The sequence below is a fragment of the Tetrahymena thermophila genome, assembly GCF_000189635.1.
Source record: "Tetrahymena thermophila SB210 genomic scaffold scf_8254607, whole genome shotgun sequence".
In the NCBI taxonomy this organism is placed as follows: Eukaryota; Ciliophora; class Oligohymenophorea; order Hymenostomatida; family Tetrahymenidae; genus Tetrahymena; species Tetrahymena thermophila.
The window spans coordinates 128991-151049 of NW_002476377.1; the positions used below are offsets into that span (position 1 = coordinate 128991).

Sequence of the window (22059 nt, forward strand, 5' to 3'; positions counted from 1 at the left end):
ATAGCTATATATTTCTATCTATAATCTACTTATTAAATTGAATGAAATCTTTTTAAATTTTTATAAAATTAAAATCCTTCACAAATACTGAAACATTCTTCTTTATAGACCCATAAACTTTACCATATAAGTTCAGTTTTACTAATAGCTTTTAATACCTCTCTATTTTAAGAGCTCAACATTTATTTATTCCTAATTCAATTCATTTAGAATTAGGTTTGATTCTGTTGATCTTAAAATAAAAGGTTAATTAGTTGGTCGGTTAGCTTTAATGCTGATTTGACCTAGTTAGTTTTCCAACATGCTTTTTATAACTTTGAGATCCTAATCTGAATTAAATAAGCAAGTCTCTGTTTTTCTTAAATAAATTATTATAAATTAATTATTCAAGTTAATAATCTAATAATTAATTGTTATTTTCTAAAAAAAGTATTTGATGAGCATGAATCAATTTTATCTTACAATTAAAGATCTATTTTAAAAATGTTTCATTTTGAAACAAACACTTCCTTTTTTTACAAAATTAAAAAACTAATTCATATTCCATAGTATTTTTAATATTAATGTTAAAAGATTGAGAAATAAAATTAAATTAATTGTGTTAAAAATAATTTTCTATTTAAGTTATTAAAAAAAATGATTAAATTAGCATTTTTAAATTAATTATATTGTATATTATATAAAGCATTTATTTTATCATAAATCCTCATTAATCCTTACCAAATTTATTTTCTCCATTTTCTAAAATTAAAAATGAATTAACCTTCAACTTTTAAACAAGGATTACTAATTAAATTAACTATAAACAATGAAAAACTAAGATAATTAATTAATTTAAATTGATTTGATATAAAAATTATAAATTAGATACATTTTTTCATCTAATCAGGTATTTTTTAAACAAATTTAGCAAACAATAGAGTTATTATACTAAAAAAAATTTTTAAAACTTAATGTTGTAATATGGAATAATTTTAAATAAGCAGTAATGAAATATTTTTTTTATTGATAAAATAGATTTTAAAAGTTAAAAGAAAGTTATTAGATAAATAGATAGATAGTTAGATAGCAAATAAAAAAATTAAGATTTTAAAGATATTTTTGAAAATAATATGTGATTTTTATTAAAATAGCGAATTTAATTTGTGCATAATAACTATCAATATATTTATCTAGAAATCTATTTGAATATTCTATAGGTAGAAGACGAAAAAAAAACAAAAGGAATATTTCTAAAATATCTGATTAGCAAAATGTTTAGCAAGTTACTCTTAAATCAATACAAGAATCTAGCTCTTTTCAAGACAAAAATACCCTAACTTTACTAAAAGAGCTGTTTTAGATTTTGCACAACTCATAAATAGCAAAGAAAAATAGAAAAAGAAAAGGAAGAATAATTAGTTTAGCAAATTTATGAATTGGAAACTGTTGCCTAACAAGACCAATATACCGAAAAGGAATTACAAAACATTATTTCAGAAAGAAAAGTTTAATTAGAAAGCATATTAAATGAAAAGAAATTACCTATTGAAGCTATGCTTTTAGGTCTCACTTTGACCCTTCCAGTTTTGGGAGGATCAAGCTATTTATATTATTAATTAGCTTAGGGTATACCTTCTGAATCTTTTATTCCTCTTTTAAATTCAGTGACAAAATACATTGGCATCCATTAATGCTTCTAAGTAATCCATTATATTTTTGAATTAGCATTTTTACTTGAATTAAATTTATCACTTCAAATAAAAGAAATAAATTTAAGTTAGATCCTTTTTTAAATCTTTATTTTTATTATCATTAGAGTGGTATTCACTGGGGTTTAGCAGTTTCCTAACATGATTTATAGACTGACTCAATCAATTCGAGCTCTGAAGCAAGAAGACTTTTTATTTTATGTAAATGAAGCTATATTAAAACAAAATAAAATAATTTTCATTAATAATTCTAATTTATTTAGAATCAATTTATTATTAATTTTAATAGTAGTCGAAAAATCACTACCTTTTAATTCTATGATAATTGAATTCTATCTTTATTAGGGAAAAAAAACATTTTAAAATTTAGTTCATAATATAATACATTATACTAAGCTATGGATTTCGAAAATCCAAACAGTATTTAGAAATATAGATATTTATAATTATTTTAGTTTTATCAAATTTTAAAATAATTTAATTTTTAATAGCTTCTATTCCTGCAATTGGTGCTTTGGTTAACACATTATCATTAGTATATGGTGTTCCTACAGAAGGTTTATAAAATTTAGCCCCTATTTCTGTAATGGCTGGGTTATAGATATGTAAGATTACAATATGCTTTTCATTTATTTAAGATTTAATTTAAAATAGTTATTTTAGGACTTGATCTTAAAGTAGTTAATAGTAGATATGCCCCTCTTTGGTACATGAATTTTAAATACATAATTGCTTTATTATGCTTTTTATCATATGGTTTATACGCTGCTATGTTCTTAAACTACGGAGATAAAGTTAAACAGTTAAAATTATCCACAAATGATCCTTACAGAAAATATATACCAACTAATGCAGAATTATTAAAATAAAAGGAACCAGAATAATAAAAATAATGAATGATTTTCTAACTTTTTAATACATTTTAACAAATTGATTTGTAGTTAATTTATTATCTAATATCTTCAATTATTTATACTCTTCATTTGTAAAATAAATATCAGATTACAAAATATTTGTTAAATAAATTCATATCAAAATATTTTTATATTAAATTTGAACAAACATATTAACGACTATTATATTAATCTAATTTATTTTGATAAAAAATGTCAAACTATGATTACATTTTCATATCCAATTATTAATAAAATCGAAGTACAAATTTAATTTTTATTTATTTCATTTTAAGATTAAAAGAAACATATTAATAAAGATAAAATAAGCTTTTTTTAAATTTATTAATAGGAATATGATTTATTTTAAAATGTTTTTGTTTACTTGAATTTAACATAAAAGAACTAAATATTTTAGCGTTTATTTTGAGCTATTATTCTATTTTCAAATGTATTTATTTTTATGAGAAAGATTTATTAAACAAAAAATTCAAAAATTTAATAAAAAACAAGGAATAAATTTTAATAAAAAATACATAATTTTATTGCATAAGAATCTTAGTTGCAGAAAAAAACAAGAAACTATCTTCTTTATATAAATATTTAATTTTTCATTTGATAACTTAGTTATTTTAGTAAAAAAGCAAGTTAAATATTCAGCAGTTTCTTTCAATTATTTGCTTGCTTTTTAACAAACATATAATTTATTTAACAAATTGAAATATAAAATAAAATATTAAAGCTTAGAATATTAAAAATAAATCGAGTAAATTTGTTGCTTTTTAAGTAATAGTTTATATTTAAATAATAAGATATATTTAACATAAGATACCCATTTTTATGAAACCAATCTTTTTTGCACAAAATCAAAAAATCATCAAATACCAAATAATTCTTAATCCCAAATAAAAGATTTATAATCAATAAACAAAATTTAGTCAAAAAGATATTTTTACACTTTATAATTAATTGTAAAAATTTGTTTCTTTCTAAAAAAGCTAGATGGAAGAAAATTTATTTTAAAAATCCAAAATTTAAAGAAAAACAAATTAAAATTATTATTTAAATATATGCAAATCATTAAAAAATTTTCGGTTAAATTAAAAAGTTAATAAAATATTTGTAAATAAAACATACCTTTATTATTTTACTAAAATTTTTTGCGCTCTAATTAAAAGAATCAAAAGCATATTTGAAATGATAATGGATTGATATTTTAATTAAACTATATTTAATTTCAAGCTTGTTAAATAAGATAGTGAAAGTTTTTAGAAAAAAGAGGTGTAATTTTATTTATTTAAAACACATATAGTTTATTGAGTTTAATTAATTTACTCTAATTTCTTTATTAGAATTTTAAATTACTAAAGGAAAAAATGAGCTAACTAGATTAATATTTGAATTTAAATTGTTATTATTATTTAATTACCAAATTTTTATTTTTTCTGAATAGAAATAGATATTTTTATTGTAAAAATGCCAAGCATAAAAATAACTTTTATTTAATGAAAACGAAAAATCAGATTGAATTCTTTTTTAGCACAGGTTTTTCAAGGATTAATTGCGATGATTAAAAAATATTCTTTTTTAATTTTCCTCATAAATTTGATTTTTGGATGGTTTTGAATTCGCTTACAATCATTTTTAGTGCAAATGTATTTTCATCCAAAATGAATTTTTGAAAGTAAATTTATTATCTTAATATTTGATATTCATAAACAAAAAGATAGATAGATTGATAGATCTTCAATAATTATTGAATAGCACTTACTAATTTTATGTAAAACAATATTTAAAAAATACACTCAGCCTAAAATCAAACATAAAAAAAATTATTATAGAAATAACTTGCCTATTAACTTAAATTTTTTTAGAAAAAATGAACCATCATAATGAACTTTATACTTAATGAAACACATAAGATGGAAAGGTGGGTTGCAAATACTTATCTATTTAATAGTGGTCCTTAACTTTATTGATGTTTTTATGGTTTTTTTTAAAGTATTTTTCATAAATTAACAATAGATATCGATCGATCAATTTATCAATCATTAACTCCAGCTAAAAAATTTCATAAATAAATTTATGAATTTTTATTTTATGTTGGCTTTAGAAAAATCAAATTTTTTTGAATTCATTTTATGTTTTTTAGATAAATGAAGTAATAATAAATTGTACATTTATATAATATATAAATAAAGTAGTGATATGCAAAATAAAATAATAATAATAAGTTAAGATAGGATGAATATAAAATACGTATACATTTTTGAAGTCAAAGGTCCACCTCTATCTAGTTAGATATTCCTTTTTTAAAGGCAGAAATTTTAATTTTTAGCTTTGTATTTTTTGTTAACTTTAAATACTTTTTTAAGAAATTTATGGAATTTAATATATTGTTTAAAATGGTAGTATGAGAAACCAATGAGCAAAAAAAAAAATAAACATACGAGAACTCACAATTTTCTCTCAAATGGTTATTATCAAATATAATTTAAATAAATTGTAGAGTTTTTGCTCATTTAAAGTAAAGAGGTTTGTAGATTTTTTTTGAATGGTTATTTAGTAGTAATTTGTTCGATTATTCATTATTAAACGAGAATGCAATGGTTATCTTATTTTATTAATGGCAGTCTGTCTGAGAAAGTGTTAAAAATAGAAATCAATAATTATTTATTTTAAAAAAAAGCTGGGCAGTTTTTGATAAGTAAAAAATATTCTTATTTAAGAGGACAGCTTTCCGCCTTTTAGATGGTTAAGGGAATTTCTGAAGCTTTTATGGGGAATTAATTAAGAATAAATCGATATTGTATTTTCTTTTAACTATAATTATATATGAAGATGGATTATTATTTTTAATAGATGGTTTTGTTTTATTATAAATGCTTTGACTCAATTTAAAATGAGATTAATTATGTATAATATAGGTATAGGTCATTGGTGTTGATAGCATGCGATAAATAAACTTTTATTTTGAGATTGTTGAAATAACTAAATGGTGCTTAAACTAAGACAGTGAATGAAGATAATGAAAAGTATTTTAGGAAGGAAGAGAAGAGACTGATTTGGATAGATTTAGAGGTAGAATGAACTAATAATTAAATTCTCAAGAATTTTTTATGAATTTTTTTGGGCAATTTAATGAGAAATAATAAAGAATAAGAGAGGCGTCCAAATAAATTGATAATTAAAATCTTATCAAGCTAAATCAAAGCAGTAAATTATTGAAAAATTCAATAAGAAATACTACTTATTTATTTATGTATTTCTTTTTTTTTTTTTGATACCAAGATTCTTTGAAAACTTGTTTGTATTATTTATTTGTTTGCTTAGTTATTATTAGTGATTAATCAATCAATCAACCGATCAATCGATTAAATAATTGTATGAATGAATCAATGATCAAGCAAAAAGATTTTGCCTCGCTTAATTTTTTATCAAAATTTTGTTTGATTTTAATTAAAGGGTATAAAATACTCAATCAAAGCAGCATTTATTTATTCATGATATTTATTACATCGATATTTTTTATCGAACTTATTGATTACTCTTTGGTATTTCATATCTAAAATAAAATTCTAAATATAAACGGCTCTTTCATTCATTTTATTACCAAGGTATCCAAATCCCTCCTACCTTTCTTTCTGTCTGTCTGTCTTTTTCTCATTCTTCATGTCAAATTTTATGTTTTCAATTCTTTTCGTCAATTTTGTTGAATGGTAGAGTTACTGTCATTATTGATAGCCTTTTATTTTATGTCAAACGATTGCCAGTACTTGGTTGCATAACTTAGCTTTATCTTCTTTTAAAAAGACTTGAGCCGAATTTTTCCACACCCTCTATAATTTTCATGCTCTGGCTCTCTTGAGAGGAAGATATGGATGAAATTTTACTCAATAAATCATTTTAGTTAAGGCCGTTTGGAGGAGGAATAGAAGAAGTAGAAGAAGCTTAAGAAAATTCCATAGTGGGTATTTCATTTTGTTAAATACTCTCTTGCATTCTAAGCTACATTGGCAAACTATTGATTAGCAAAGTATTGCGTCTCTTTTCAAAATACAATTCCATCTTCTCTTCAGGCTTAGACATCTTAGGAATGTTCTCTTCTATCCAATTAAAAATACGATTTTCGAATTCCTCACAGCAGAAGATTGCTCCGTTTTCTTTGCAACACACTCCTGTGCTGATGTTTGTCAAACTCTCAGTTGTGTTATCTTCTGAATTATAAACGCTTTGAGCATTATTCAAAACATTGTTTATTTCGTTTGGAAAATCTGAACTACCCAATATGGTATTTGGATTATTTGAGGATGTAAATTTTGCGTAGGTTTCATCGGTAGGAGTATTATGAGTTGTAGAAATTTTTTCATTAATGTCATCTAAAGTAAAACTAGATTAAAATTCGCAGTCAATATTCTTGCATATATTATATAGGTTTTCTTCTGCTAGATTAGCTTTAGCGTTTATATGAGGAAGGTGTTTTAAATGGCACATACTAAGATGAGAAGATGCCTTCAAAACCAAAGGGGAGCACCTGTAGTGTCTTTCGCTGTTATTATCATCGTATTCGGAGTATTTTTCTGCCAACTTAGGAGGAGTAGAAGGTAATTAATCACAAACAGAGGTTTCCATTTTGTGCATTTAATTAGATAAATAAGGATTTATAATATATATGTAAATTATAAGTAGATTAAAGTTATGTAGGGCTTTTTTTGCCTTTGTTTTGTAAATTACAGTAATTAATTTTTTTTTTTTCAAAAAATTAATTGATTATCTTTTGTGTTAATGCTTCTCCTTTTTAATTTTTGATTCATTTCAAAGCTTTTGTTTCTTAATTCTTCTTTTCAAGAAAATATATTCTGAAAAATCTTGAGATTGTGCCTTAAAAAAGGAATTCGATGCTTTTTTTGATAAATATACAAAATAAAAATTAGAAATTGTTGATAATAAATCTAAGGCTTTGGTTGATTATTTTACATTACAATCAATAAATTTTTAACTCAATTACCTTGTTTTCTTTTTTAAACTTGCTTTAAAACAATCATCCTGAATTCGTTTTGCAATCACTTTTAATTTGCCTTCCAAATAGATCATTTTAATTCGTTGTTTTACCTACATACTGAATATTAAAATTAGCTTTACCTCCCCTAATTCTTGTTTTAAAATTTATTCGTTCTCTTTTATCATCTACAACACTTCTACCTGTACTCTTGAAACACCTTAGCTAAATATACATTGGAAGAGCTTATTATATAGTGTAATAGACAGGCTTACTTTCAAATTTTAGTGTTTGATTTCAAAAATCACAAACAGATTATTACAAATTCCTACTAAGAGATAATAAATATTTTTTACCAGACATTCAAACAATAGATTATTCTTGATTACCATAAATAAAAAAGGTCTTATCAAAGATCCATTAAAATTAAAAAAGCTATTTATTGTTGGATTATATGACTCTTAATAAAAAAAAATACTTTCAATTATTATTCAGAGGCTGACTTCTAATTTTTTCCTTTTGAATTGCTTTAAAGACTTACTCATTTACAAGATTAAACATGCTATAAAACCTTCTATAAAACTTGACTTTTAAATTCACGACAAGCTAAATATTTACTCTTTTAAGACATCCCATTATGCTCGTATGGTGGGGGATTTTATCCTTCAACCTAATTAACTAAAATCAAAAGCTATGTCTGCAAATTTTTTATAAAAATTTATAATCGATAAACTAGTTTTACTGTTTAATAAATTATTGAGCACTTTAATAAGCAAACATGCTTAAATGGTGCAGGAATGGAATAAGCTGTGAAAATACAATGAACTGAATATTTATCACAGTAAGAAATATTACTTAAATATTTAGTTAATTAAAAATTATGTAACCAGATTCCCTTTGATAAGATACAAGATTTTTTAATTTGATTTAATCCGTCACAGTATTAGTCTAAAGCTAAATTTTAGCATGTAATCTCAGTTTTTATAAATACTTACTTAATGCCCTCTCATTTTTTAACAAAATTTGTTCAAACAAATCAAAAAATATCAATTTTAAAAGTTGTAGAAATTCATTAAAAAGTATATAAGTAAAATTAATATTTAACGCATAAGAAAAACCATAAAAAATAAATGAATTATTTTTAAATTTTGCTTTTATTTCATTTTTAATATTTCAATTAAAATAATTTGCATTAAAAAAAATTACTTTTAATATATTGGGTTTTTAAATTGTAAATATTTTATTTCAAGTAAAAACTCAATTTAAGATTTAATAAAACTAAAACCGAATAATTTTAACTTCTTCCTCTTAAAATAGAAAAAGTGGAAAATTGTAATATTTTTGAGAAAATAAAAGTTTTTATTTATGAATTTGGATAGTTAGCTAAATACGCAGAGTAAACATATGCAAAATTCCTCAAAATTCAGATCAATAACAGCATTTAAAATATTTAGGAGTAATAGTATTATTTTTGTAATTTTAGTATTTAAACTTTTTAAGCTGTATCTTGGAAAATGATAAAAGATACAAAATAAATTAGATAGAAGTCGAATTAAATAAATAAAATTTACAATTTTCAAATTATTTGAATAAATAAATATAATAGACAGGATTTACTTTATTTAAAATTGATTTGTATTGATTTTGAAATTTTTTAATTTTGATAGGGTTTGTTTTGGATTTAGATTTGTTTACAATTTTTGTTGATTTTCTAATCTAAAATAATTAAGTGAAATAGATTTTTGATAACCCATAAGATTACTACAAAATAAATACAATTATACTCTAACAATTAAATAATTTTTCAACACTAAATTAATTAATTTTGTCCCCAAAAACTTCTAAGATTTAATCAAAATTAAATGTAAAATGCATAAATACAACAAATAGACAGAATGACAGACTTAATTAATGATTATAATAAGTTATTTTTCATTTAAATATTTATATTTCTGTTTTTTCAATGTTATAATATTTTTTTTGTTTATTTTAATTTATTATTTAGTACATTTTTAAAATGAGGAATGCTCCTTTTATCCCTTAGAATGCTTTACAAATAAAGCTTTTCAAAAGAAATTAGTTAGATACAATTCATATATAGCAGTAGCAGAATTTATTTTTTTTTTCATTACATTTATTATAACTTCTAGTAGATGTTATCTTTTAATTTATTTTCCTTTTTACCCTTTGCAATATTGCTTTTTTTAATTTCTTCTTATTCTTCTTCAGATATTTTTTTTCCGTAATATTCAGTGATGTCGTTTATACCAAGGATCATGCATGTTCTTAATTCTAATTCTACTATATTCTATAAAAAATATTTTTAATTTTATAAATCTAGGAACCAAAATTGAATTTTTATAGAAGATAAAATTATTTTTACAGCTTTGCCACTAAATTCGTCGTAATTGATTTCTTTCCAGTTTCCAACCCCTATAAAATATTAAAAATAGAGTTTTGTGATTTTAAAAATAACAATTGAATTTTTCAATCAAGCAAATTCTAATTCCAGCAAAATTATTAAAGCAAAGAATGAGTTACCAAATAATTCAATACCCCTTTGGAGTGCTTTTTAGTTAAGAGGAGTCCAATATTAACCCTTCTTAGTTAAGAAATATGAATGATTTAATGCTCCATCTTCCAAACAAATATCTTAGTTGGATAAATCCTTTCTCATATTTTTAGCATATTAAGTAAAATCTAAGGGTTGATTTTATGATTTTCCGTTTTTCTTCATTTTTATTTTCCTATAATATTCAGATAAACTCTTTTTTTGAACTAGCTTTAGTGTTAGTTTGCTTTTTTTATTTTAGAAAATGATTCCTACTTATTGAATATTTTGTTTTAAATAATTATAATGATTAATATTAATTTGTATTTTTTTATGTTTAAATGCCTCTTTTTTTTCGCGGTTTTTTCTTTAATTTCTTATTAATTTATTTATTTTTTTCGCGAACTTTAATAAATAGTTAAATATCAAATGAAATAATAAATGATAAAAATAGAATATTAGAAATAAATTGAAATTTAAAGGAATTAGCTGCTTACAAAATTTATATAAAAGTCTAAATAAAATACATTTTTATATATATTAACATGGTTTTTTAATTTGATGAGCTGTATTTATATAGTTTATTTTTACATTCAATTAATAACTCTACTTTCTTTTAATAGCAATAACTCCCATTTAATTCATTGATCAGTAAATAAAGAACTTAATTTGTCGCTTTATGATAGATGAATTAACTTTGAATATGTATCAAAATCTACAGATTTATAAAATTATTTTGTTAATTTTAAATATTGTAAAAGTAAGATAAAAAGTAAAAATCATGGAAGGTGCAATAATTATTTACCAAAAGGATCTTTTTATTCAAATTCAGTTAATTCTTCACAACTGACTATATTTTAATTCAAAACAACTCCTCTAATTTCAACAAATTTGGTGGTATTATTTAAATCAACTCTTCTATAGTTATCTATGACTACATGCTCTTTTAAAATTATATTTTTTACTTCTCATAAAAATTTTAAGTTAATAAAATTACAATTTAATCCAGTTGGACCAAATTCAATGACTAAAGAGTCATTTTGATCTTCGTTGCATACATTTCCAACAACTGTTACTTTTTTACCTCTAAATTAGGCCATTTATTCGAATAAAATTCTAGGATACATCACCTATTCTTGTTCAGCGTCCATCTTCTTGTATTAATTGGTCTTTTATTATAATTATAGCTAACTTTAAGTTGAAATTTTTTTTTCTATTTAATAGATTTGAAATATTTATTTTTTAATTTCTCTTAATCATCAGTTGAAGATTCTTTATATATCTATCTATGTATGTCTATCTATTAATAATATCAAATATTAATATTTAAGCCGCGAAATCATTATAAGATTTCATCGAAAAATCAATCTTAATAATCCTAAATCTATTACGATTAATAAATAGTAGGCGGGACTATTATACATTTAAAAATATTTTTATTTTAGACATAAAAAAATAAAAGTATTTTAACTCTTTTTTAGAAAATATTTTTCATGTTCTTATAATAAAAAAATATTTTTTAGATTTTTTTAATAATTTTATACTCAAGAAATTGAAGATTTTATGAAGTTAGCTTACAAAGTAAGTAGTAAAATATATAAAATATATTTAATTTGGATTACAATAAAATTAGATATTTTTAAGAATAAAGAATCTTGAGATATATTACTTTTATTTTATATAAATTTATTTATTTTGTTATTGAAAATGAGATATTTTTTATTTTAATTATTTTATTTACTTATTTTAATTTTTCCGTTTCTAATTTTAGAATATTTATTTATTTGATGTCATTAAAAGATTGTTTTTATTACACTCTGATTCAAGCTTTTTTAGATTTATTTTGGTGGAGAAACGGTGTCTTCCGTAAATTTAGTATTTGATATTATAATACTTTTATTAGTAATTGGTGGCAATTATTTTGCAAATTGTACATTTTTTGTAGAATTATATTGTTTGGTTTATTAATTTTTAATAATACTATTTTGTTAGGTATCTATTTGTAGATTTTTATTAGCTTAAATTAGATTAAGACAGAATTGCTTTCCACTATTCGATCTCTTTTATGAGCTTGTTGAAATATTAACTCGATTCTGTCCTATCTTTTGAGCTTAATTATTTGAACTCTTAGTATTCTCTGTAAGGTCTACACTACTTACTTAAAATTTAGCATTTATTATCCTTCTTCTAGGACTAATTAATTTATTTTGAATATTACTTTTATTTAAATTTGATGAATCAGATTCTTTAGCAGTCTCCTTAGATATCTTAAAAATCGCTGTTTAAGGCTTTTTTTAATTAATTTACTGATTCTTTGTTTTTATTTAAATCTATCTATAGCTGCTTATAGTAGTTTATATCTCTTAATCTAAATTATTTTGAGAAGAAAATTTCTTTTCAATCCCATTTAATATATCTACACTGCTTAACTTACTTACGCCAACTATAACTTTTTAGCTTTAAGTTTTTAAATGAAGGAGGTCTTCCATATTCTCTTAGAATGAATCAGATAGCATTTATATGTCGTTTGCTTTATAATTATCATTTTTTTCAAAACTTAAGTTGTTGTCTTCCTCTATGTAAATATCTTCTTAGTCATTTTTTTATTCTAAATCGTCACAGCTAATTATTTAAATTGAACTTGAGTTGCTCTGAACATCATAGCGATCTGTTTCTCTTTGATACAATTAGCCTATGTTGGCTCTAATATTATATTAAGAATTATTAATAACATTCTAAGAGTTATTAATAGCATTTTAAGAGTTATTTATAGCGTTCTAAGAGTTATTTATAGCATTCTAAGAATTGTTTATATCAAGCTTTAATTTGTTTATATTATTATTATTATTATCATCATTAATTAAGGCAATGCTGGATACATTTTTTCTATTATTCTAGATTGCAAATTGTGAAGAGACAGGACCACTTTTGCATATGCTCTTATTCCTTTGCTAATCTTAATTTAACTAATTTTATGAGTTACATTTTTGATGAAAAGGTTGAGGAGGTGGAATTTTGTTCTAAGTAATACCTCTTATGTTAAATTAAGACTTATTTAGAGAATGTTCAGTCTAAAGTGTAGTTTTAGGTCTGTATCTTAAATTAAAATCAGAAATTAATTAAGATTTACTGCTTGGATCTTCTTCTTTATTTTACTGTAGCAATTTAGTAAATTCATCTTAGTACTACTACTAAATTTTTATTTTACGATTTCTTTGTGCTGACATAAGTCTCTGATTCGCACAATTATTCTCAGTCTAAAGTGTTTGTGTGCAATCTTAAAGTATTTATTAATAAGCCCACTCTGCTAATTTCTAGCTATCTACCCATCTTTTTTCAGAATCTTTACACTTTAATACAATGACTTGAATGTCGATTCCATTTTTCTAATAGTGAGTAGCTAAGCATGGACCAGCGTTTGGGGTATTTCCTGTTTTAATTCCAATAAAATGTGAATTACGCAAAAGTAGTTTATTAGTATTTTCCCATTAAGCATTTCTCATAGTTTACACAGAAAGAGTCTTATTCTAATTTGTAGGAGTTTGAAGAGAATTTTTTTTATTTTATATTAAGTCCTTATTCAAGAGTATTTTACAAGAATACAATGGAGTTTTCACCACTTATCTAAACAAAGCGAAGGAAGACATAGCTGCATAGCAAAGTCTTCCATAATCTATTGCAGAGCTCTTGTTACCTTTATCGCTTAATCCATGTGGATTTGAGTATTAAGTGTTACGCATTTATAGTTTTTAAGCCTCTTAGTTCATTATCTTTACAAAGAATTTCATATTCTCTTAAACATCACCCTATTACTAATGAAATTTATAATCTTCATTACTGTTTTTGTTTTAATTACTTGGATTTTCACTTTAAGTGTTGTTCAATATTTGTTATTTTTATTACTCTAGGTTAATATGCATTAAATCTGCTTACTATGACAATTAATCAAATTGAATTTATTGAATTTAATTGCTTTCCTTTATTTTAACTCCCTATGAATATGTTGAACTCCTGCGTTCGTCTTCTCCACTATCCTTAGAATCTTACTCTTAAGCATCAGTAGAAATTTCAGATTCTCTAGACTCATGCTTCTAGCTGCTTTCTTATTGGTTAATTTCAATTAATCCATACAATTTTATCAATATTTATGCTGCTTATTAATCTAAAAAGGCTGAAGAAGAATTAGCTCTTCTACGTTCAAGTTATCCAAAAAAATTTGCTAAAGTGCAAGCAGCATCATTCCCAGAAGGAAGCATTAGAGCATAAAACAAGTCACAGAGTTTAATATATTCACCATTTCGAAGACACGCTGATGTGCCGCAAATAAATGCTGCAGCTTTTGGAACTCTGACATAAACACTTTGTGGGTCGAGTTCATGCTTAGCACTTAATTTTAGTGAAGTAAAAAAAGTCATGACCTTAGTAAGGGATGCAATTTCTAAAGCCTCAGATCCGTTTTTATTATAAATCAGTCTGTTTTAACAATAAACAGCTGCAGATAACGCACTTGTAAGAGGAGTATTATTGCACAGTAGTTAAGATAAGTAAGAATTTGATGCTGAAGCTATATACAATTAATTGCCTTAAATATTATTTTAAGACAAATTAGAGCTGAATGAGCCAACATTTGCAGTTTAAATCTATTCTATTTGGTTGCAAATCATATAATCAGGCACATGTATAGATTGTTTCTTAGAAATCACTGGAGTTGAAATATTTCTCTGCATCCAAATACACTAATTTATAAATTAATGGTAACAAGCTTTGCTACTTTTTATTGATAAGTTATACTGCTGTTTTGTTAATACTTATTTAAGAAATATATAAATAAAAAGATTATTTATTGTAATCTTGTCCAATAATTATTTATTATAATTTTAGGATATTACAAAATGATCATATAATTTATTATGTTTTTCACTCTATCAATAATTCTTTGATTTTTTCTTTTTTTTTGTCTTCCTCCTTAAATCCCCACCAAATCTACTTAAAAAAATACTAGCTACCAAATTATAAAATTTAGTTGAATGTATAAAATCTAAACCTCAAAAACCAAAATTAATCTTAACTTGACTTTTGCTTATTAATAAACAAATAAATAGTTAAGTCCAGCAACTTAATTACATAAGTAAAATTTCTTATTTCAAGAATGTAAAAGCACTAAGGAAATTTCTAATATAATTCCTATTTTTGTATTACCAAAGATTATAGTAGTATATATATAATAAACATTATTAAAAAAGTCTATCTATATCTTTCCTATTTATAATTTTAAGGAAACTGAATAACAAAACTAAAATGATTTTCAAAAAATAACAAAATTAAACTTTTATTTCATTTTTATTTTGCAAATAATAAAATTTTTTTATTATTTTAATATTTAAATAAAAGAATATCAGCATTTTATAATGTTTGCTTAAAATCTGTTTTGTTTTACTTGGATTTCAATAAGTATTATAAAAAGCTAATTTTTACTGGTTAAAAAAATGACAAGTAAAATCAGAAATTAATCTAGTTAATAAAATAAATAAATAATATTTGCATAAAAATAAATAATATTTTAGAAAAAACAACAAATCTCATTTTTATATAAAAAATTTAAGTTTTATATTTAATGTAAGCTCACTTAGCTGTTTAAAAGTAAAAAATAAATAATGAAAGATTTTAAAATTAAAATAAAACTAGAAACTAATGATATAATTTTCATGCTATTAAATGAAGAAAAATTTATATTTTTTTAAATATATAGTTAGTTATTGATTAAAAATTATAAAGAAATAATATTTATTTTGCACAAAAATAAGTAATAAAATTAGAAACAACATATTTTTATATCAAAAGATGTAAGTTTGATATTTAAATATTAGTTAAATATTTAATAAAATTTAAAAAGTAAAAACAAAGAATTTTGCATGAAGTCAATACTTTAAAAGTAAAATCTACATCATTTTTGTAATAAAAGGACTAAATATTACTTTTAATATTAAATATAATTAGTTATTGATTTAAATATGTAATACATTTATTTTTACATTAAGTTAAATTCTTTAATAGAATTAATATCGTCATTTTATATTCATAGATGTAAATTTTAAATTTATAAGTTTGTAATTGATATAAATAAATAAATAAATAATATTTTAACAAGAAAATATAATTTTAAAAGTAGAAAATACATCATTTTTTAATTAATAGAAGTAAGTTTTATATTTAATATTAAATTTAGTTAGTTGTTGATTTAAATATAATAAAGGAATAACATATATTTTTACATTAAGTTAAATTATTTATCATCATTTTATATTAATAGAAGTAAGTTGTAAATTTAATAAGTTGGTAATTGATTAAAATAAATAAATAATATGAATTTTAACAAGAAATATAACTTTAAAAGTAGAAACTACATCATTTATATATTAATAGAAGTAAGTTTTATATTTAATAGTAAATTTAGTTAGTGATTGATTGATTGATTTATTTATTTATTTGCATATACATTTATTTTAAAATTCGCATATAAAATTTAGAATTTAATTATTATTTTTAATTATATCTATCAATAGGTAGATAGATAGATAGATTCAATCTCCGTATTCGTACTGATCCTCATCATCATATTTTTTATCCTTGTTTAATTTAAAATTTTAATTCAGAATTCAGTTTAAAAAGTAATTAAATTTTTACTCTGCTATTTATTATTTTACTCCATTTTTCCACAACTTTGTTAGCTAATATTCTCAACTCTTTTACTTCACCTTTTGTTTAATTATGAATTTTAATAAGTTAAATTTATTTATATTTCAAGTTTAATCTACTCTTTGACGAGATCTTATAGATAACTTTTCCGAGACGAATTCCAGTCAAATTTGAGCGAGTAACATTTAATTCAAAAATGAATTAAAGTAGTTTCTTTCTTAAAGTGACACTTGGTTCTGGTCCATTTGGAATTTTATCAAGCCAGTCAGCTAAATAATCAATTCCTTTATCTTACACAAATTCTCTCTAGACGCCTAACTATATAAAAATTAGTAAATAATTAATAAGTAAGTTCAATTAAGTGTGTCTTTAAATAGAAAGCAATTCTTTTTGTTTTAAACTGAGTATATAAAATAAAAATAATTCATATGGAGCAAAAAAAAATTTGAATCCTCACTCACTTATTTTTCCTCTATCTTAAATAAATATATTCTATGTTCAATCAAAATTTCTTTGATAATTTGATTTATTAAACTATTTTTAAGTCTGACTCTGATTTATTGATTTTTTACAAAATTTTTCACTCTTTCCAAAAAAATATTTTTATGAAATTGCAGACAGACCTAATTCTATTGGATAAATAAATAAATAATTTATTTATTTACCTTGCTAAGCTTAGAAATTATTTCATCAATGTGCTTTATTTTATTGAGTGCAGGTTTTTTATTTTCTACAGCTTTTATATCTCTTTAATGAATCTATTTCATCTCACTTTTTATTTTTTTTACTTCTTCTTTGATTTCGAGCTCATTTTTTAATCTTTCTTCCTCTTTCTTACTGGATCTTGGTTTTTATTACTTAGCTTCTACATTATTTCCACCAGAAGAAGACTTTCTTTTTTTTTAAATCCTTTTACTTGGTTTATCATCATTTCCTTCTACATATTTTTCTAATTCAAGATCATCAAACTCAGCATCATCTAAATTTAAATCCAACAACTCATCTACTTGCTAGTCATCAAAAGCTTAATCGTTTACAGCATCTACTGGTTATTCACCTTCATTATCATCAAATATATCTAGTTTTTCTTCGTCTGACATTTTAAATCAAAATTAAACTAATCTTATTGTACCTTAAATATCTTCTTTATTAGAAATGTTTTTGGTATATTATTTTTATATATAATTAATTGGATATTGGCAATACATATAAAATTGCTGAATTTAATTAAAATATAATCTTTATTAATTATATATAAGCTAATAATAATAAATAATTTTTGATTAATTTTTTTTAAATAAGAAAAAAATAAAAATAAATTTCAAATTTTGAACAAAAATTTCATACAAAAATCTATAAAAACAGTCAGTCTATTTATAATTATTTTATTGGAGTTCTATTCAATAAAAGCAAATATTTATTTTTAAAATATTACAATTTTTAATCTATTTGAACTTAAAATAAATTATTCCTAATTATATCGTATTTGAGGGAGGTTAATAAAGAAGACATATTTATTTTAATAACACAATAAAATTTTTTATTTTAATTTTATCTAAATATATTTCATTATTAAAATATTTTTCATTAATTTGTTGAAGTAGGTTGGTTGTTCTAAAAGGTAAATAAAATTTATTTTTTTTGCCTAATGCATTTTTAGCCAATTTCATTGAATATTACTCCAAAAACAAATAATAATTATAAATGTATTTACAAGTAATAGAAATATTAAATTAATATTCTTTCTAAATAAAGGTAGACAATTAAAATTTTTGTCTAAATAATAATTAAACTATTTCAATAAAGTTAAATATATTTTCAAATTCTTAAATGCAACTTTTTATTCTTCATTCAAAGTAACAAATAAAGCTAATACTTAATTTAGCAAAAATTACTTTTTTAATAATATTTTTTTCTGATTTTTGTGTTTTAAACTAAGCTTTTTCTTAAATTAGTCTATACAATTTTGTTATACAGCATTCTGTAAATTTAAGAAATTGTTTGTCTATATTATTTTTCTATCATTTAGACCTTTTCCTTGAATGAAAAATTCTTAGATTAGTTCTATTAATTAAATATTTTATTGAAATAATGATTTTTATATCATTAAAAATAAAATTTAAATAGATTGGTCCTGCATTATTGTTTTCGTTTACATTCAATAATATATTTAAACTAATGATTTCTGCTATGATAATTAAATATTTTTAAAATTTATCCTAATTAATTTATTTCAAAAAAAAGAAAAATTAAATGATAAATTAAGTAAAATATTGATTAAATTTGATCTAGTAGATATCTTTTAATTTTTTTAATTTCTAATGAAATTTTTTGATATTTTTAATTATTTTTATATTAAATAATTTATTTTATCAAAATTAATTTAAATCCAAAATAGGAAAAGCAAATGAAAAATTAAGTAAGTACTAATTTCATTTGATTTAATAGATTATTCCTACTTATAATTTCTAATTACACATGCATTTTTTTTTCTATCTTACTAGCTTCTCAAATATTTATTGATCAAATAAAAAATTTTCCATAAACTTAAAATTTACTTCGAAGCTAAAAATACTTCTCAAGCATGAATTATAGCTAATTTAATTTTCTTTCAAAATAAATTATATTACCAAAAATATAAAATTCATTTGATCTTTAAAAGCATTATTTAAATTAACGTTGATAGGTAATAGTTATTCTAAATGAGCTTATAAAGATCTCTCAATCAAAAAATAAACGAATAGCATTCATGGAAATTTAATTTCTAAGTGAAAACACCTTTTATTTAACTTTAGATAACATGTTTTCTCCTTTTCAATATCTTTAAAAATAATCAGTTTAAATATTTTTCTTCTCTTTAAAATCTTTGTGAATTACTTACTTAGTATTTTGAGACTATCAAGACTAGACTAGAGTATAAGGTATATTAAATCAATATTAAACCCTAATATTATTATAGCCACAGAACAATTTATTAATTTATCTATATTTATTAAATTAAGCGTTTCCTTCGTTTAAGAATTTAAGTTTTCAAAATAATATAAACTTTATTTAATTAAAAAAATCAAACTTTTTCTGTAAATTTACTTCTATGTTAAACAACAATTAATAAAGCAAAATTGGTGCTTAAAATCTTGATTAGGTAGATGATAATGAAGGGGTTTCTTCTAAAATGATACCTTAAAACAGATATAAAAATATGGAACTAGGTAGGTAAAATGGTAACCAAAACTAATAAGGAGGTATGGGTGAACCAAATTATAACTATCCTCCGATGGCACAACCTTATTAAGATAACTTTTAGCCTACTCTTTCTCAAGTAATATTAACTTTTTAACTCCTAAATACATAGTTTATAATAAGCATAGCGTAATATTATTTTTTAAATTAGCCATAGTAAATTCTCTAAGTTTCTAACCCAAGTCAGTAGTAGCAAAATGCTAAAACAGATCTCTTTATCAATTTTGATATGCCTTAAATGTAAATTTAAGATTCTAATTCTAACGTTCCTAAATCACTTGAGCCATCTTAACCAAATCAGCATAGAATTATTGCAATTCAAGATGAAGAAAATAAACTAAGAAGTCCAAACCCAAACACATACTAAAATCAAGTTGAGTAATAAAATTTAGGTTATTAGTAGCAACCTCCACTACCATATAATTAATACCCAGCACCCTTGCCTTAAGGTTAACAGCCATAAATGCTCATGTAGAATTAAAACATGTATGCTAACCAAAATGGTGTAAATGCTTACAACGGATAAAATGGTTATGATCCAAATGATTTTGCTAAAATGCAACAACATGGCTAATAAAATAATTAATATCAAATGGATCCCAACCCTTAAATGATGAATTAAAATTATTAACAAGGCGGTTATCCATAAAATGTATAATAATCTAATCCTTATCCCTACTATCCCCCTCCTCCAATGATGAATTAACCTAACAATCCATATCCCCCCAATCCTTTAGCTGCTAATCCGAATTAAGTAAGGGTAGAAATTAAAGATTTAAGATAAGTTCCCTAAACCTAATCTTAGAGCATAGAGAAAAGACCATATACTAGGTAATAAACTAGAGGAAAGAGAAAAAATACATATGTCAAGAGAAATACTGTTTCATACGCTGTAGCAACTTCTACTAGCAACCAAGTTTATTTGTTTATAGATACACCAGGATACCATAGCAATTAATGCTGTTGCATGATGTTATATGCCGATGATTGTTGTATAAAATGGATGTGTGATCTCTTATTTTAACTTATATTTCTACCATTTAGGATTTTCAATTTTATTTTTAAATCTGTTGGATCACTTTGCTGTAAAGAGTCTTGCAATTTATGTGTAGAAGGATGTTAAAATTGTTTCTATGCTCCATTTAGATGCTATGGAGATTGGATGAATTAGTGCTGGTTTGCTTGTTCTAATTTCTGCTGTTAAGGAATTGATTTTATCCCTGCTACTTTTTCTTCTCTATATACTAATTGCTGTTAAAAATGTTGCCTACAAACAGGATAATGCTTTAAAAATTGTTGTGTTTTCAATATAGATTGTAATTGTAAATGCCTTCCTGATTGCCCTGACTGCTCTGATATATTTAAGAATAGTAATGGGGATTGCTGCTGCTTTGAATGCTGTCATGATATAGGAGATTGTTGCTTCCATTTATGCTCTCCTCAAGGATGTTGTGAAGATATGTGTAAATGTTGCAGTAAAACTACTTGTGATTGTATTAATAGTGATTGTATAGCAAGCACATGTAGCTGTTGTGTATCAATCAAATCTGTTGAGATAGGAGAGGAAATTGTTAAATTTTTTGAATGTTGCTTTTGCATATTTTTCAAGACAATTGGAGCTGTCATAGAAGGCATGTTAAAATGAATGAATAAACGAAAAATGGTAAATTTATAATTGATTAATTTAATAAAAATGCAAGAAAGAATAGATATAATTTTATTATTTTTTAAACATTTCAAAATTTTAAAAAATCACATTATATCTATAAATATTTAAAATGAGAGATCAATTAAAATATTATTTGCTTTACATTAAGAATTAAAATTTTCATATAAAACCTCTATCTCATTTGTAATTTTATAAAAATAAAAAATAAAAGGATTTATCAAATCTTTATAAATATTACATTTGTTTACTTATTAGTATTATGCTATTTATTTATTGTTTATCTGTTTGTATTTTAATATTGTTTTTAATAATTGTAAATA

General features: G+C 22.5%; 8 protein-coding genes across 8 annotated transcripts; 3 read left to right on the forward strand and 5 right to left on the reverse strand. All coding sequences in view use genetic code 6, as the record gives it.

The window, feature by feature from the left end:
• Positions 1 to 1253: 1253 nt before the first annotated feature.
• TTHERM_00439360 (transmembrane protein, putative) lies at positions 1254 to 2587 on the forward strand (the record flags this gene model as incomplete). Its single annotated transcript, XM_001017833.3, has 4 exons — positions 1254 to 1682; positions 1799 to 1892; positions 2183 to 2296; positions 2346 to 2587. The coding sequence occupies 4 exons, from the start codon at positions 1254 to 1256 to the stop codon at positions 2585 to 2587; spliced, it is 879 nt and encodes a 292-aa protein (XP_001017833.2).
• A 2205-nt stretch (positions 2588 to 4792) lies between these two features.
• TTHERM_00439350 (hypothetical protein) lies at positions 4793 to 5607 on the forward strand (the record flags this gene model as incomplete). The annotated part of the gene is made up of 2 exons (XM_001017832.2): positions 4793 to 5449; positions 5512 to 5607. 2 exons carry the CDS (start codon positions 4793 to 4795, stop codon positions 5605 to 5607), a joined length of 753 nt encoding a protein of 250 aa, XP_001017832.2.
• A 667-nt stretch (positions 5608 to 6274) lies between these two features.
• TTHERM_00439340 (hypothetical protein) lies at positions 6275 to 7216 on the reverse strand (the record flags this gene model as incomplete). Its single annotated transcript, XM_001017831.3, has 1 exon — positions 6275 to 7216. One exon carries the CDS (start codon positions 7214 to 7216, stop codon positions 6275 to 6277), a length of 942 nt encoding a protein of 313 aa, XP_001017831.3.
• Positions 7217 to 9708: 2492 nt separating this feature from the next.
• On the reverse strand, positions 9709 to 10779 carry TTHERM_00439330 (transmembrane protein, putative; the record flags this gene model as incomplete). Its single annotated transcript, XM_001017830.3, has 3 exons — positions 9709 to 9891; positions 9967 to 10016; positions 10125 to 10779. The coding sequence occupies 3 exons, from the start codon at positions 10777 to 10779 to the stop codon at positions 9709 to 9711; spliced, it is 888 nt and encodes a 295-aa protein (XP_001017830.3).
• Positions 10780 to 10913: 134 nt separating this feature from the next.
• TTHERM_00439320 (hypothetical protein) lies at positions 10914 to 11285 on the reverse strand (the record flags this gene model as incomplete). Its single annotated transcript, XM_001017829.3, has 2 exons — positions 10914 to 11077; positions 11132 to 11285. 2 exons carry the CDS (start codon positions 11283 to 11285, stop codon positions 10914 to 10916), a joined length of 318 nt encoding a protein of 105 aa, XP_001017829.3.
• A 639-nt stretch (positions 11286 to 11924) lies between these two features.
• Positions 11925 to 14987, reverse strand: TTHERM_00439310 (D-alanyl-D-alanine carboxypeptidase family protein; the record flags this gene model as incomplete). The annotated part of the gene is made up of 1 exon (XM_001017828.2): positions 11925 to 14987. Exon 1 carries the CDS (start codon positions 14859 to 14861, stop codon positions 11925 to 11927), a length of 2937 nt encoding a protein of 978 aa, XP_001017828.1. The 5' UTR covers positions 14862 to 14987.
• Positions 14988 to 16715: 1728 nt separating this feature from the next.
• On the reverse strand, positions 16716 to 17930 carry TTHERM_00439300 (TFIIS helical bundle-like domain protein; the record flags this gene model as incomplete). The annotated part of the gene is made up of 4 exons (XM_001017827.3): positions 16716 to 16760; positions 16819 to 16889; positions 16950 to 17148; positions 17496 to 17930. The coding sequence occupies 4 exons, from the start codon at positions 17928 to 17930 to the stop codon at positions 16716 to 16718; spliced, it is 750 nt and encodes a 249-aa protein (XP_001017827.2).
• Positions 17931 to 19885: 1955 nt separating this feature from the next.
• On the forward strand, positions 19886 to 21715 carry TTHERM_00439280 (hypothetical protein; the record flags this gene model as incomplete). Its single annotated transcript, XM_001017825.2, has 2 exons — positions 19886 to 20149; positions 20222 to 21715. The coding sequence occupies exons 1-2, from the start codon at positions 19922 to 19924 to the stop codon at positions 21713 to 21715; spliced, it is 1722 nt and encodes a 573-aa protein (XP_001017825.1). The 5' UTR covers positions 19886 to 19921.
• Between the last annotated feature and the right edge of the window lie 344 nt (positions 21716 to 22059).